The sequence below is a fragment of the Silene latifolia genome, chromosome Y (genome assembly GCF_048544455.1).
Source record: "Silene latifolia isolate original U9 population chromosome Y, ASM4854445v1, whole genome shotgun sequence".
NCBI lineage: Eukaryota > Viridiplantae > Streptophyta > Magnoliopsida > Caryophyllales > Caryophyllaceae > Silene > Silene latifolia.
Window position 1 is genome coordinate 408,087,912 of NC_133538.1, and position 17,987 is coordinate 408,105,898.

The 17,987-nt window shown below is 38.0% G+C and overlaps 1 protein-coding gene across 2 annotated transcripts; it reads right to left on the reverse strand.

Annotated features, from left to right (window-relative positions):
• Positions 1-788: 788 nt before the first annotated feature.
• On the reverse strand, positions 789-7,360 carry LOC141633070 (uncharacterized). 2 transcript variants are annotated; one of them, XM_074445556.1, is made up of 9 exons: positions 6,995-7,360; positions 6,758-6,905; positions 5,671-5,839; positions 5,165-5,423; positions 4,270-4,358; positions 3,969-4,151; positions 3,775-3,860; positions 2,196-2,280; positions 789-1,439 (listed from the first exon to the last, which is right to left on the reverse strand). In XM_074445556.1, exons 1-9 carry the CDS (start codon positions 7,206-7,208, stop codon positions 1,305-1,307), a joined length of 1,368 nt encoding a protein of 455 aa, XP_074301657.1. In that variant the 5' UTR covers positions 7,209-7,360; the 3' UTR covers positions 789-1,304. The 2 variants fall into 2 exon arrangements, with proteins under 2 accessions (XP_074301657.1, XP_074301656.1); XM_074445555.1 differs by lacking the exon at positions 2,196-2,280 and having other exon boundaries at positions 1,027-1,439; positions 6,995-7,335.
• Positions 7,361-17,987: the final 10,627 nt, after the last annotated feature.

Here is a 17,987-nt window from a genome sequence, read left to right on the forward strand (position 1 = left end):
ATACCCGGACCCTATGGGTAAGGGTAGAGGTCCTGGTCTACCCATGGTCCGAGTTTCACCACTTTAGAATGTAATTAATGTATGGGGTCTATAATATTAAAAAAAATTCATACTACTTTAACATTATGAGTTTATTAATCTCTATTGTACACTATCAAATCCAATATACATACCAAAGAGATTAAGAAAGACAAAGAAGACCTAAATTAATTTTACATCCAAATACATGTGAAAGAATCAAACTCGGAACCCAAAAATCAATACCGTACTTGATAGCCGTCTCCATCCGACCATTGCCGTTAATGGTGGTTGTCGGTCGCCGCCTATTAGAGAGGTGGTTGCGGTCGCGTATCGTGTTGTGGTGGTGGTTTTCTTGTGTCGATGGTGGAGTGGTGGTATTGTCAAAAGAGTTTGGTTGAGTTTTATCACTTTATGGGATGAGGAAGAGAAAGAGACTTTAGTTGGGTTTTCTACGGTCACAAGATGAATTCGAAAAGTTGTGATTTTGAATTTTTTTTTTTTTAATAAAGGGTCTAAGGGTCGGGTATGGGTCTCATAAATTAGACCTGACCCTTCAAATATTTTCTTAAGACCCATACCCGACCCATACCCATTGGGTCTGAAAAAATGAGACCCATACCCGACCCATTAGGGTCCGACCCTCAGGGTCTGGGTCGGGTCCCCGACCCACTGCCATCCCTAGTTCTATCTCAACCAAAAAGCTCAAAAGCAATCACTCTTCAGGAAATTAAAAAAAAATACAAAAGCATCGGAAATTAGATGTTCGATTTTCATGAACCTCTACAAACACTGAGCTAATGTTGCTTTATTGTTTTAGAGGAGACACAAGGTCAGTACAAGACAAGAGTTTGAATCTGCATCCTATCGTCTATAATACCTCCATCTTAAGCTTAATCGCCGGGCTAAGAGCCTAAGACCTCTTCGGCTACAAGTGACTAATTTAAAAGAGAGTACATGCACATAATATTTCTGTCTTAACCACTATGCGGAACCTTTTTGGTTACAACTAAACTAATACTAGGGGAGATGTACACAAAAATATAAACGAAATGAGCTTATTCACTAGGATACTCCAGCCTTCTGATCTCGGTGAGAATGTGGGACATCTCTGGATGATAGGTCATTTTGGTCATACCTCTTACGGTTCAACAACAATACTTTTCACCACTGTTTCACTATAGGAGTCTTGTAAACTGGTCAGCGGTAACTTGCACCAAGACTGCACAGCTTTCTGAATTGGATGATAAGTGATATTAGCTATGTTTGAAGACCAATTTTGTGGTTCATCGTTTATGCCAGTTCTGATTTGGTTGCTTGCCCAGAGTCTTAAGCATATGCATGCAACCAGCTGCCAAGAATAGCCCCAATGCAACAATGAAAAGTCTAGTTGAATTATTGACGCCCCCATAAAAGCCACCCTGCAAGATTCACCAATTCGGCCGAAATTAACACCAGTACATAGAAAAAAAAAAGATCACACCATGTAAAGATGCAACTCTTAATAAGTGTGCTCATAGCATAGCTAAAAGGGCTATGAGATTGTAATTTTTGTGATTTTACTGCTGCCAAAAAAAGAAAAAAAAAACCTAGTATATTTTGATCTTACGTTATAAATTCATAGTTGCCATTGACTAACAAGATCAGGTGACACATGTTTTTGTGTTTCAGGTGATGAGATATTTATATCATTTTCACATGCACGAGGCATAGAATGGAACATGCATTGCTATTTTTGCTAAGATCTCCTAGATTTTCTATACCCTAGACCTGAAGTTGTCACATAACCAACAAAACCAAACTTAGTTAAGAATTAATATTGGGAGAACTTCGATTGAACTGACCACAGAGCACGTCCGAAGTGAAAAGAAAAAAGAAGCATTCTTGGGGTTCCGAAGAATCGGTCTAGGTAGGAACATGGGCGCTAAGGACGAGATTAAACAGCACTTAAAACTGATATTCAATACCCTGAATTACAGTCGTAAGGGGTCAGTCATATATCAACTGAGCTAACAGAGCATGCCAAACAAACTATTACTACGCGTAATCTTTAGCATATGAGAGGTAATGACCAGTTATCAGTTATCACCACCAGGGTTACTGAAAATCATCTTACTAAAAATCTGCAAGTAATACCAGCTATCAGAATTATCATATCGTTTATTGAAAGTGCTTACCTGGAATAGAACTAAGAAGATAGCAACATTTGCAGGAGCTAGAGATAAGCTCTCCATTCCAGCACGGAACTCGTTAGGTACAAACCTGCGCCGTAATCAGAGATTTACGCTTTGTTTGGATAGAAGGGAAGGGGGGGAGGCGTTTGCTTAGTTAGCAAGTTGGATTTGAGTGATTTAAAATGGAGGAGATCCGTCTCTCCTCTTACAAGGCAAAATTGAAATGCTTCCCAGCATAGGAAAAATTTGCAAGACATTGGTCCATTCCACCATGGTCGTCCCTGTAGTTTTGGGGGCCCTGTGCGAAATCTTAAAGTGAGGCACCGGTACCATTTTTATTACTCGTAAAAGAATAATTGGAAAAACGTATGTTAACTATTTTAAGTAATTTTTATAAGGCTAGTTTATGTCTCAATTCTAAAAGAAATTTAGTACATAAATAAATGTCTTTTCCATTCTTCAACAAGAAGTGTCACAGTGGTTAGTTGCATAATAAAGAAGCAATGCAACCTCGGTTCAATTCCCGTTAGCCTTATTTTGCTGAAAATTGAACAAACCCATTGTGTAAAAATTTAACAAAATTAAACATGATGTAGGGTTCGAACCCATAGACCATTGACAAGTTATACCATAACTCTTACCACTAAGTCAAGCTGATTATTATGCTAAAAACCGTGCTAAATTAAATTATCAACTGACACGGATATTTCTTACGAATGGGCCTCTTCAAGTTGGGGGCCCTATGCGGCCGCACCGCTTGTACGGCCCCTGGGCCGGCCCTGCATTCCACCTCCCCTTAATATATGTATTCAACCAAAGCCCAAAGGATTAGTGACATTAGTCTATAGCAGTAACATCGTAATAGAGTGAGTAAAAGAGTAGAGTTATGTAGAAAAAAAAAAAAAACAAGGACGCCCCCACCTCCCCTTAATATATGTATTCAGCCAAGGCCAAAAGGATTAGTGACATAAGTCTATAGCAGTAACATCGTAATAGAGTGAGTAAAAGAGTAGAGTTATGTAGAAGAAAAAAAAAAAAAAAAAGAGTAGAGTTATGTAGAAAAAAAAAAAAAAAAACAAGGACGCCCCATGATCGCGACAAAGGAAGAATGCGGCCGTACAACTGTACAAGGCCCCTTCATGAACTTTTCATTTTCAAATTTGGACAACATTTAAGAAATATAGTACATAGCTAGGAATATTAATTACTTAAAATGCAAGCAGTCCATCTGCTTTAAGTTAACAGAACAAAAATGGAGTGTAGCTATGTAATTGTGTTAAAAAAATCAGGACAAAGATGTGCACAAACTATTCGACAAATAGTGTAATATGAAAGATTTTACTGAATCAAACGGAATACATGTGAACAAACCATATATGGAGTTTCCCGGAAGATGGTAAGTTTTCTACCATACGTGATGTTTCATCAAATATTTGTCCCAAAGAAATAGTGTAAATCCAATAATAGAGCCGAGGTTCGGTACAGATTTGGTTCAGGGAAATGAAATTATGAAACATCAATTTTAGTAAACATCAATTTTAGTAAACAAGAAAAGACGTAAAAAGCAATGAGAGAGACAAACATGCTTCTCAGCCGGGCAAGAGTAGGCAATATTAGCCCAACAACAGCTTCAAATAGGCAGAAAAGAGTTACGAATACTCCAATTTCCTACACACCAGAATTAACGTAATGAATATCTATTAGCACCATTTGGAAGGTACAAAGGCAGAAAACTAGATTGAAAGAAACTCTTCACGCAGTAAGACAGATACGCACCTGGTAATCATAAGCTATAATGGCAACAATCACCCCTGCACTAATGAATTCATAAAGTAGGCAATCTTCAATACGAAGAGATAATAATCCACTTAGGGACCATGGAAATGCCGTGCTTCCAAGCATTCTTGCACCCAGCAAACATGGGTATATTAACCCTAGCTGTACTTCACGGCCATCAGCCTATGATAAAACAGAAAACATCATATTGGTTTCACATCTGAAATGTCCACCATAAGCCAAGCCTCAAAGGGAAGATTCCCATACATACAACAGAGCTAATGAGCTATCAAGGCTATACCACTAAAGTTGGAGCCCATAACAACCAGAACACTGCAACAGAGAAGTGAAGACAAGCTTGTGCACATCCCAAGAGCCATATCCTTTTATCTGACAATTGCAAAAAGCAACCGGATCTCATGAGTTGAGAATTGAAAATGTATGCAGAACGAATTTCAGAAATAGCATTTTAATTTCGAATTACGCAGCATAAACAGTAAGTTCTATCTGAATCTACCACAACTTGGCAACTGGCAGCCGTAACATCTGATGACTAAGTTTAGGTTTACTTATTGATAAAGATTTCCATAAATCAAAACCAGTTTACAACTGGCTATTTTAAACATTTTTTTTTTTTTCATAAACAATGAATGACTAGATGAAATTTCTGTAACCCTTACAGTTCTGTAGGCTGTACGAACTAGAAATGTTCCGAGGGATTTGATATCTTTAGTAGTAAGTCTCCCTTAAGAAGACAGTCTTAAGTGTGAAACAGGTCCAAGAACATATCTCTAACGCAAATCAATGCTCATTACTAACGGGGCATATGGGTGGTTTTAGATCCGTTTCACGCTTACAACCGTCTTACATAAGAATTTGTTTATTTTAAGCGCTTCACAACATTTGTTGTTTAAGCTCCCTCCTTAAAGTCCAGCATCATCAAGTGAAACTTTTTGATGGTATAAAAAACTGTGTAATAAAACACGGGATTTTAATTGCTGATATCCAATCTTAGCCTCTCCGGAGTCCGGATTATCCAAACAGAGAACAGTCCAGAACTTCCTTCAGTGCCTTGTTCTCTAACATACCCAATTTTTAAACGGATGACGAACTTGAAGGCTATGTAATGCTTAATATTACGAGTAGTTACTTAGTTAGTCATGGCTGCACAAATGAGAAGAATAAATCTATCATACCACGAAAAATATATGCGGAGAATGCTGCTCTATGCTCTTTAAGCTTTCCCTTCGGTGGAGATTCTGTGTCGGTTTTCACAATGAATGCAATATTTACCACCGCTAACAGCACTGATATAATGGAAGGAGAAACAAAACTCGCCATTGGACTATGATTAATTGCCCAGTTTGCAAGAACTTGACTTCCTATCATGGATGCTGATTCCGAAAAAGACAGCAACCAAAATGTTTCATTTAAAGCATCTTGCCTGTACCCTTGCTGCATTAAAGAAGAACAAAGATCATCAGAAATTGAATCCATGGAAGAAACGAGGAAAAGTACATACATCTAAACAAAAATACGTCAGATGTGTTCCATACAGAAAAATATGCTAGTAATACTAAATAATTTAAGAACACAGGATCGAAGCAGGCAACTCAAAAGTTTCAAGAGATTCGAGACAAACTAATGATTTGTGGCCTCAGGGTGTGCAATTCATAAAATAAAAAGATCAACTGAAACAAACCTTATCATGTTCCACCACCATCCAAGCCTCGAAGCTGAATGAAAATATTGAGCTGGCAAGAGACAAGCAGAGGCTGGCTAACCATATGGCAGGATGAGCTGCAAGTGTATTCCATACACCGGTGATCAAATGTAGGATGGAAAACAGAAGACAAAATTTCTTGTGGCCTCTGCAAACTCATTAAGAATCGCATTCTTCAAACTTTGTATCCAAAATGCGTTTAAATGAAAGTAACTAAGTCATCACTCTCTATGATTGTCCTAAGCATATTATCGAAAACTCCCTGTCCCTGCCAATTGTTTTATGTATTCCATTTTGGTCCATTTCAGCCAATAGTTTACATTTCCTTTTTACGCAAACCTAGTGAAAAATACAATATACCGCATAACAAAATTCTAGACTATCAACTTATAGAAACAAAAAAAAATCTAGGATATCAAATCAGATACTATTTCCTAACATAACAGCCTGTAACTACAACGGACGGGTGCCTAATGACAACTTAGTCAATAGCTAAATGAAAGAGAGGCATCTCAATTTCCGTAATTCCGTGAATTTAGGACTCAAATTAGCATGGATACTAAATAAACCTTACAAATTCCAGCTGAAAATGGGTCGGGACTCTGTTTAGAATATTCTCTACCTGCTATGAATATCCTAATTTTGAATTCATTTCTCAAATTTCACATAACTCTCCCCTAACTTTCTCTGAATTCTGCTTTCTCGCCAACACAGAAGCAACACGCTCAAAGCCTTTTACTTCAAGTCATTGAGTAAGTAAAGCCACATATTTGAATAACATTTCTGATGCACTTAGATTTATAGTATAATTAACAATTTACATACAATAAGCATCATCAACATCAACAGAATTAGCCTCGTGTTTAAGAAAGAGGTACCGTGGACATTAACTCGCATATTCAAATGATCACCATCACCGTAGCGATGATAATTCCGTTAGGCAACGCACAAATGATCACAAACCGCAATCAATTACAACATTTCTTCATCTCTATGCTCATAACAACACACACATTTCAATTCAATTCAAGTCTCGCTAAAAAGAAGGTAATATAAACAAACTCACAGCACATCGGAGAAAATGCCGAAAAACGAATTGAAAACAAACGAAGCTAAACATCCAGCAGATAACACCGTTGCAATCTGTTGCTTCGTCAATCCACCATCATTCACCATTTGATACTCTCCATCAACTAGCCATAAACCTTCCAACACTGAAAATTAATCAACAAAACACATAATTATTAAAAAAAAAATCATAATTACACCAAAAAATAGGAAAGATGAAATTAGGGAGGAGTACCTGAGGAGAGAGAGTAGAGGAAGATGAATTTGCGCTGAAAATGGAGGAACGAAACGGAGGAAGAGGAGGAAGCAGAGGAATGATTGGAGAGAGACGACGTCGTTTTACGAGAGAGGTGAGGAAAGAGGAAAATAGAGAGGAAAGAAGCGAGATAAAGGAAAAGAAAAACGGTAGGGTTGAGCTGCCATACTTGAGTTTCGATTCCAACTCCCATTTTTGAGCTATGGAGATTTTAGGGAAAGTAGTGTTAATGTGTCCGCCATTTTTAATCAGAGCAAGGTTGCAAGTTTAGCAGTTTGCGAGAGTTGAGTCAGATCTGTAAATCAGCTTTGATTGATTGATTTTTGTGTTTGTGGGCCTTGTGGCCTGAAAACTGAAAAGGTCTCACCGAAGAATAAACGAGTAACTCTTCTATAGGATGGGTCCACTAAAAGTAAAGCGCATTTTTTTCCGCTTTATTTTCACTTTCTTGATTCGATTCAATTTCGATTGATTGATTCGAAATATTCGATTGATTTGATTGATTCATTGATTCTTGCCCATTCGATTCGATTCACTCCATTCGATTCAATTCACTCACTCGCTCCATTCGATTCGATTGATTCAATTTCAATTAAGTTAAATCATTTTTCACCTTTTACTTATCTTAAATTTAATAGTTATTATTAATTTTGTTATCAATAATACTATTTTTTTAATATTATTCTTTATTATTATTATTATTATTATATTTAATAATAGTGTTAATAATAATGTTATTAATAATTTATTTATTTATTTATTTATTATTATTATTATTATTATTATTATTATTATTATTATTATTATTATTATTAAAATGAATAATATTGTTGTTGTTGTTGTTAAAATGAATAATAATGTTAATAATGTTAATAATAATATTATTTATTATTATTGTTGTTATTATTATTATTATTAGTAGTAGTATTGTTGTTGTTGTTGTGATAATTATTGGTATTATTATTATTATTAAAATTAATAACATTTAATATTAATATTATTGATGGGGCACGCCCAACCGACTTGACCCAGTAGCCAATACGGGGTCATACAAGTCAACATGCTTGCCAACATGGTTACGGATTCGCTTGATACTCTACGAATCACGAATTGTTAAAAGCGAATTCTATCAACTGATTACTGAAAATACATATAACACATTTTCTATAAGCGAATCGCGAATCGATAAGGCGTATTCATAGCGAATATGGTAACTATGCTTGCCAGCCGTCATTTGAGGTACACATAGAAATCTATAAATACCTCATTATTCACCCATCAATGGTAAAATATTTCTCACCAACAACTTCCTCTCTCTAGAAGTAAGACTATTCGAGCTACTATGAGAGGGCACGGAAACCTTAGCTTCAAGCAAGGTCCCAACTATCCAACAAAGATGCGTAAGGCATCGAGAGAAGGACCTATTGCGAACCCTCTGAGGCCCTATTTGTTACGCGTGAAAGATCCATCCGGAGAGAGCAAGCATAGGTTCGAGGTGCCATCGTCTGAGAGGCGCGTTGACCCGACCCGGATTCGAGCAACGCTTACTTGATTGTTTTTATTCGAAACAATTATTTTTACTAATATCATTATTAATATTGACATTATTATTTATTATTGTTATTAGGAATATTATTAGTAAAAAATTACTATTTTTTCATTATTATAATTTATGATTATTCATATTCTCCTCCCTCTATTCCGGTCAATTGTTGTCCTTTGGTTTTGGCACAAAGACCAAGGAAAGAGGAGTGGCCAATTATAAAATGACAAGCGAACCAAATTGAGTGTGAATGATCAAATTGTTCATCAAGTTCATTCTTAAAATAGAAAGGACAATAATTGAATGAGACACCCCAAAATGGAATAGGACAACAAATTACGGACAGGAGGAGAGTATAATATTATAATTTTTTCTTAAAAATATTAATTTTAGTATAAATAGTATTATACTATGAATATTATTATTATTATTATTATTATTATTATTATTATTATTATTATTATTATTATTATTATTATTATTATTATTATTATTATTATTATTATTATTATTATTATAGTTGTTAATAACAATAATATTAAATATTATTATTATTATTATTATTATTATTATTATTATTATTATTATTATTATTATTAATATTTATTTCGATTCGATTAAATTCAATTGACTTTATTCGATTCGATTCGATTAATTCACTTATTCATTCGATTCGATCAGGCTCGGCTCCATTCGATTGATTCGATTCGATTCGGCTCCATTGATTCGATTCGATTCGATTCGGCTCTAAAAAGCCAGAAAGAACAGGGCCTAAACCCACTGAAAATAATGACAATTGAAACAAACGAAAGTAAAAGTGTAAAACTCATAACACTCAACTACTCAACTTACATAGCATGATTGTGTTCTTTTGTAGTCCGTAAGTGCTTGGCTTTCGGTTAGCCTCGCATTCGGGAGGATGTTATAGGTTGATCTTATTTAAGATCAACCTAGTTTCTTTACCTTATCAAAAAAAAAACAAACAAACAACTAACTTTCCTCTTAATTCCCTCTTTCCCCAAAAAATCCAATTGAACGAAACCCTACAAAAAACCCCAAAAATTCCCTTGTCGCCTCACCACCGCTTCAACTCTCCAACCGGCGGCCTTACCACTGCTTTTCTGTCAATCGATTTGAGAGTTCAAGTTTAGGATCTTTTACGCTGGTTTTTCTTCAAATCGATTGTCGATCCTTCCCTCTGATTTGAAGCGGTTCTGGTTAGGCGCTTGTTCCGACCCTTCCTCTTTGTTTTCTTATTTCTATCTTTTGTTCTTTGGTCTTAGTTTGGTCTACAGTTTATTCTGATTTCCGTCTGTTTTCTCTACTATGGATTATGAGTCTTTTCTTCACAAGCTTTGTGAGTTGTTTGTTCTGGATGATAATAGTCTGGATGATGTGTGGACATAGGCCACATCGCAGCGCGCGCGGAAGCGCTTGAATAAGCGTGCATTTGTGGAGTCGCCACCAATTTTTATGGGAAATTGGAACCGTTCGAATACCTCGTGCCATGTCAAGACACAAAGTAGTGACATGAACACTAAAAACTCGTTACCCTTAGCATTCTATGTCTAGAATGACTCTCGGTGATGCCAATGAACACGGATGTTCACAGAGATCTGGAGTAAGGGGTGAGGGTACGTATTAGGAAGCTCTTTAATTCGAACACCTAATCCCACCTGCCTCGATAGCGGCCTCTACTAATGATTATGGAAGTTGTTCATATTTGATATGTCCTCGATTATATGCATGAAATGCAACAAACAATAGATTAATCCTAACATATGAGTTCAACTATGTCGGTGAACACGTTATTTTAGCAAACAATTAAGGTCAAAGTTCAGAGTTAGATTGATTACATGTGGAAAGACAAGTAAAATAAATCATACAAGAGCGATAAACAAACTGTAAATAAATAACAATAATTAAAATTACAATGATTACAAGGTTTAATTGATGTACGTCAAAAATACACTTGAAACGGATTTTTGAAGATGAAAATAAATAAAGAATAAAAGGGTTAGAAATTAAAGTAACAAAATAGGTCAGATTAGAGGCGATATTACGATTATTAGTTAATTAAGCACGTAATTAGAAGCTACGTCTAGGCGAAAACGAGTTCAGGGACAGAAATCACCTCAGAACAGGCGCAGCATCTGCTGCATCCCTTAGAAGAGGCGCAGCTCCTCCTGTGTCTGTTCTTGAGTTGAGCTCTGTCTGTGAAGTCAGAACCGCAGTCCGTTAATGTTCATTGGTAATTTAAAATCAATTATCGATTGGGAACTCGAGTAAAAGTGATTTAGCAGGTTATATACATATGGAACCGTCATAATGTAATACTACGGTTTTCTATGTCTATGGGTACTCTATCGAGTGGGACTTACTTTGTCGAGTAAGTATATTTTTATACGAAACAGTAGGCTACCTGATGGGTACTCGATCGAGTATGTTGGGCACTCGATCGAGTAAGTGAGTCTTACGGGTTATTTTAGCCGGGTTTTGTTAATAACGCGTGATTAGTATAAAAGGACTCCGTCATTCTTTTTAATCACTTTTCACCTTTTCTAAAACCTTTCAAGAGAAAAAGAAGTTACGTAGCTTTCATTCATCGCGTTATTAGCAAATCCTAAGGGCTAGAGTCGTCGGATCGTTGTGTTATGTACGCCGTTGAGACCGTCGTATTGTGGATAAGCTTCTAGTGTGATTTTTATATCATTTCATAGATTTTAGTTGAAACCCTAATTGGGTAATTTGGGGGTTTTGGGGAGTATTGTTGATGTTAGATTGTGATTGTATGATTGTGTGTTTATAGGAGGTGATTTCATTGAAGAACGATTTTGATTAGCTTATTGTGACTGTAACACCCGTGAATTTTCCATTTTAACATTTTAAATTTATTAAACTGTTCGATTACTTTATTTCATATTTTGAATTATTCAATTTAATTAATTTTATGTCAAACACGATTTTTATAAACGTATTATATAAAAGCTCATTTTTATAAAAATACATATTATTAAATTATATCTTTGAGTCATAATTTATACAAGAATAAATGTATTCATATTTTTTTTGGCCAGATAATAATAAAGACAGTAATAATAATAATTCACATCTCAACATCCGTCTAGCTATAAACCGTCACATTTCACTTTGCACATGCTTTAATCCGGACCAACCGGAAATCGACAACACGCTCACCTACTCTCTTACACTCTACCTATAAATATCTCTTTTATATATATTTATATATTATATTATTATTATTATTATTATTATTATTATTATTATTATTATTATTATTATTATTATTATTATTATTATTATTATTATTATTATTATTATTATTATTATTATTATTATTATTATTATTATTATTATTATTATTATTATTATTATTATACACTATTATTATTGTTGTTGTACCGTGTTGCCCCACACCCCCTCTTTTATTTCTTTTCTTCTTCCCTTCCTGCGAGAAACAAGGTACGGCAACAACCACAAACACAACATACAGCTCCACCATTTTTCGACCTCCAAAAACTCTGATCCCGCCTTCGTCTCTCAACCAAACTCCATTATTTTTGTACCATTAGCTTCCTCGTCCCTTCCTCGTTCTTTTAAGGTAAGAAAGCTCCTATTTTGTTGAATTTTCGAAATGGGCATCTTATTACAAACTCGGTTTTGTGACCCATGTTACTCGTTTTTCCTCCTTTTTAGTTGAAAACTGAATATAGGCTCGTGTTATGGACGTTTTTACTCGGGAATTCAAAGACTTAAGGTAACGGTGATAGGTTACTCGACAATGAGTCGATATTCCATCCCCTTCAACTCGGTTTTATACTCATTCGTCTTAAAGTTTTAATCTTTATGTGTTTTCTCATGTATGGAATTAATTGTGTTAAGCTTGTGGTCATTTTAATTGGTGATTAGTCGTTCACATGGCTTAATTGTCCCGGTTTTATCACCTCCGAAACCCGAGTATTGCTTGTTGTCATTTCGAGTAACTGTATGCTTTCCTTGCTGATTTTCTGGGCTCATTTATGGTAGAAATCTAATGGCGTTATCCTTGTTTAAGTCGTACCCACTCCGTCTCAAATTTGTCTTTGGGTTGTTTGTCTGAAATCACTTATTTGCTAGGCTTCTCACCCTGTTTTACCCTCCGTTCTACCATTTTCGTTCCCTGTTTTGGAACGGGCTGAATGGTCCCTTCGAATCCATTCCTTGTTGGTGGCTTTACGCTACTATCGTCACATGTATACTCGATATTCTCCGCTTGAAAAACTCAGATTGTAGACGGTGGGTGTTCTGTTTTTATATCGCGTATTGGACGGGGTTACTCCTTTATTTTACAGCTGTTCGTGCGGTTGGTTGTAGTCGAGTCGAACTCGGTTGGGCTGGTTGGTAATGGGGGACAGTGTAACACCCCCTCATACCAAGGTGCCTTACCAAGACCACCCTACCATGAAAGTGTTTTACCATCTCGGTTGCCCGAGGTTATTACATATCAAAAGCGTCTGAACTGAGCACATTTATTAAAGTATTGTAAAGTATAAAGTTTACATCAACCAAATCCAAAAACTGATTCAACTAAATACAACTCCAATGTCTAACAATAAAAGAAATCAACTAAGACTCAGACGGTGATACTATGACTGGTGATGACAATACTCCCATGACTGTCCCCAAGCTCATCACTAGAAATACCTGTCAAGCCTGCTCACCACCCCCGAATGGATCACCGCAGATTCCACAAACAACAACGGGGTCGGTATTACTCAATAAAAATCGGACAAACAAACGAAGTAATCAATCGATCATCGTCCAACCCCAATCTTTCGTTCTCACACTATAACCCCGACTACACACCGAAGTGTGTAGCCCCCCCCGTTACTCATCGCTCATCGCAATGGTAATCCTCGCCGCCAGTGGGTAACCGCAGCCGATCCCACCTAGTCCAGCTCCTCAACGAGCGACAAACAATCCTTGTCCCTTAATGTGCACATCCCCTCCCGTGGCGGGTTCCACGGAGGGCGAACTAGGGTGTGAAGCCACTCCCGCAAGTGACTCCACCACAATCACACAAACACACTGTCACCACATCTCCACGTCAACACCGCCACAACAACAACCATACTCCGATGATCAGCAGACAACAATTAACACAAAACAATCATGTCTTAAACAATGAACAGTAAACTGAGTAGGGAAAACCCTACCTTAGCAATCAACAGTAGAATGAACTCGAACAATCAGAAAGGCTCCTCTGCGAAGTCTTCTCCTATACAATAATCACATAACACAATTACACATTGCACAACCCCCATATTCCCAATTCCGTAAATGTACACAATAATCCCAACGAATACGAATAACATAGAAATAGAACTTACCAACAGTAGAATGAGGAATTATACGCAAGAACTCCGAAGATTACACACACAACAACGCTATGGAATGATTAGGAAGTGATTAGGGAGAGATTAGGGTTAACGTAGAAATGATGAAGTTTGAAATGATGTTTAGAAACTGACGCGGGATATAAAAATAATCTTAAACACTCCCTAATCAAACCGTCAAAATAACACTTCGCCAGACCGGATACTCGGTCGAGTAAGTGTATACTCGGCCGAGTATCCTCTACTCGGTCGAGTATTCACTATACTCGGCCGAGTATTCCTCGGGAGAACCAAAACAACCCACGACAACAGCACTACTCGGCCGAGTAGGCTCTACTCGGTCGAGTAGTCACCAAAGAAAATCCGTAGTATTACAGTCTTCCCCCCTTAAAAAGAACTTCGTCCCGAAGTTCACACTCCACTCTAAAACAAGGCACAACACAACTCAACAAGACTATACTAACCACATGTAACAACGCCAAAGGACTACACAAGTCACCACAAAATTCACTACCCCGACTCAAAACAAAACAACAAAACAAGACAAAACACGACCGCGACCATCTCCAACCCCCCTAAAAAGACAACGGTTACGTCCCCGTAACCAAACATACCTGATCAAAAAGGGTAGGAAAACGTTCTCGCATAGCTTCCTCGGGTTCCCATGTGGCTTCCTCCACATTATGATTAGACCAAAGGACCTTGAGTAAGACCGTCTCACCATTCCGGGTCTTACGAACCTTGCGATCAAGAAACTCCTTAGGAATCTCGGCGTAGGACAAGGATTCATCAAACTCGATGTTCTCCATCTCAAGGATATACGACAGATCGCTCACATACTTCCGAAGTTGAGATACATGAAAAACATTGTGTACCCTATCCAAAGCTGGTGGCAACGCTAACCTGTAAGCTACCTCGCCTACACGGTCCAAAATCTCATAAGGACCTATAAACTTTTGGCTTAGCTTACCTTTCTTCCCAAACCTCATAATACCTCGCATAGGTGACACTTTCAAAAGGACCTTGTCACCTACCGCAAACTCAATGTCCCTGCGGTGTAAATCGGCATAGCTCTTCTGACGATCTTGAGCTGCTCTCATCTTTTGCCGAATTAACTGGACTTGCTCAATCATATCTTGTACCAGCTGTGGCCCTAAAACCACTGTCTCGGAACTATCATCCCAACAAACTGGACTTCGGCACTTCCGGCCATACAAAGCTTCAAAAGGTGCCATCCCGATGCTCGTATGATTACTGTTATTGTATGAAAACTCGATCAGATCAAGCCTGTCTTCCCAACTGCCCCCAAACTCCATAACACATACCCTAAACATGTCCTCTAAGGTCTTGATGGTCCGTTCTGTCTGACCATCGGTTGACGGAGGAAAGGTTGTACTCATCTTCAAAGTTGTACCCATCAACTCTTGCAGTTCTTGCCAAAACTTGGATATGAACCTCGCATCACAATCAGAAACGATATCTTTAGGTATACCATGTAACTGAACCACATGCCTCCTGTAACCCAATGCCAGCTGCATCTTAGACCAAGTATCTTTCATGGGAACGAAATGGGCTGACTTGGTCAACCGATCAACAATCACCCAAATCATGTTGTTACCTTGCTGTGACCTAGGCAACCCCACAATGAAGTCCATGGAGATCGACTCCCACTTCCACTCGGGTACTTCCAAAGACTGTATCTTACCTTGTGGTCTCCTTTGTTCACCCTTGACCCTTTGACAGGTCAAACATCTGGCTACAAACTCAGCTACATCTCTCTTCATGTTTGGCCACCAAAAAGTCTTCTTAAGGTCTTTGTAAAGCTTGTCACCACCCGGGTGAACTGAATAAGAAGTGCAATGAGCCTCCATCAAGATCACTCTCCGCAACTCTGCATCCTCAGGAACACACCATCTCCCATCAAAACGAACACTCCTATCTGTATGGGTAGAAAACCTGGAAACCATTCCACTCTCTACCCTTGACTTCCACTCCTGAATCTTAGGATCAAGCTCTTGCTTACTTTTGATGTTCTCATACAATTCTGGCTCGATCGTCAAATCCTCGATGGTATCTCCCTTTCGTATCATAAAGATCCCCATCCTAGACATCTCATCCCTCAACTTCAGCAAAGACATGGCTGAACATAGCGAATGAACGCTCTTCCTACTCAGTGCATCTGCAACAACATTAGCCTTACCCTCGTGATAGATGATCTCCATATCGTAATCTCCGATCAGCTCCATCCACCGTCTCTGTCGCATGTTAAGCTCCTTCTGAGTGTAGATATATTTTAGACTCTTATGATCAGAGAACACCTTAAAAGTTGCTCCATAAAGGTAGTGCCTACAAATCTTCAGAGCGAAAACAACTGCACCCAGCTCCAGATCATGAGTAGGGTAGTTCTCTTCATATTGCTTCAGCTGCCTCGAAGCATAAGCTATGACTTTCCCTTCCTGCATCAAAACACAACCAAGACCATTCTTTGAAGCATCGGTATACACCTCAAAGTTCTCACATCCCTCTGGCAAGGCTAGGATAGGGGCTGTGGTCAAGCGTTCCTTTAAGGTCTGAAACGCCGTCTCACAACTCTCATCCCAAACAAATCTGACTTCCTTCCTCATCAAAGATGTCATAGGCCGCGCTATGGTAGAGAAATCTTTCACGAATCTCCCGTAGTAGCCAAAGAAGGCCTAAGAAACTTCGAATCTCATCAACATTCTTCGGCGATTCCCACTTGGTTACGGCCTCAATCTTACTAGGATCCACAGAGACCCCCTTCTTAGATATCACATGGCCTAGAAAAGCCACCTCCTCTAACCAGAAATCACATTTAGATAGCTTGGCATATAGTTGATTCTCTCTCAAAGTCTGCAAGACTATCCTCAAGTGCTCCTCATGCTCTTCCTTAGTCTTAGAATAGACTAAGATATCATCGATGAAAACAACCACAAACCTATCCAAGAACGGTGTAAAGATCCGATTCATCAAATCCATAAAAGTCATTGGTGCATTGTCAACCCAAAAGGCATCACCACGTACTCGTAATGACCATATCGAGATCGGAACGCTGTCTTAGGAATATCCTCATCTGCTATCCTCAATCGGTGATATCCCGACCTCAAATCAATCTTGGAAAACACACTGCTCCACTTAGCCGATCAAACAGTCATCAATCCTAGGCAACGGATACTTGTTCTTCACGTGACACGATTGAGCTCTCTGTAATCAATGCACAGTCTCATACTCCCATCTTTCTTCTTTACAAGAAGAACTGGGGCTCCCCACGGTGACACACTAGGCCTGATATAACCCTTGCCTAGCAACTCATGTATCTGCTTTTTCAACTCTGCCAACTCTTTAGGGGCCATACGGTAAGGTGCTTTAGATATGGGACCTGTTCCTGGTTTAAGCTCCACGCTGAAATCAACATCCCTCTTGGGAGGCAAATTCGGTATCTCCTCAGGAAAAACGTCTTCGAACTCTCGCACCACAGATATCTCAGAAGCTGTCGGCAGCTCTACTCGGTGGTCTCTCACATGACAGAGAATCAAGGGACACTTTTTCCTCAAACATGACTTTAAAGTTATCACAACTATGAACCTACACTTAGGCTTTACCACAAAACCTCTATAGGACACCCTAACACCCTTGGGACCCTTTATGTAACATTCCGTGTCTGTCATGTTTAATTGATGCGCCAAGTGTGTGTTAACCGTGTTAGAAATGCGTGACGACCGTAAGTACGATATACAATACCCTTCTGAGGTTTGGGTACGGGAGCGAACTTCGGGACGAAGTTCATTTTAAGGGGGGAAGACTGTAATACCCCGTATTTTTGTATAATTAATTAAACGGATATTATTATATATTAATTATTATACATTTTATGTCACTATTCATATCGGGTTAATTGTTGAGTCGATAATTATATTAAGCTATCGTAAATTAAATTAAGACGGCTTTACATGAAATTCGAAATGTGAGTCTAACCTTTCTCGACCTATCATATTTTGACAACACATCGCACCTA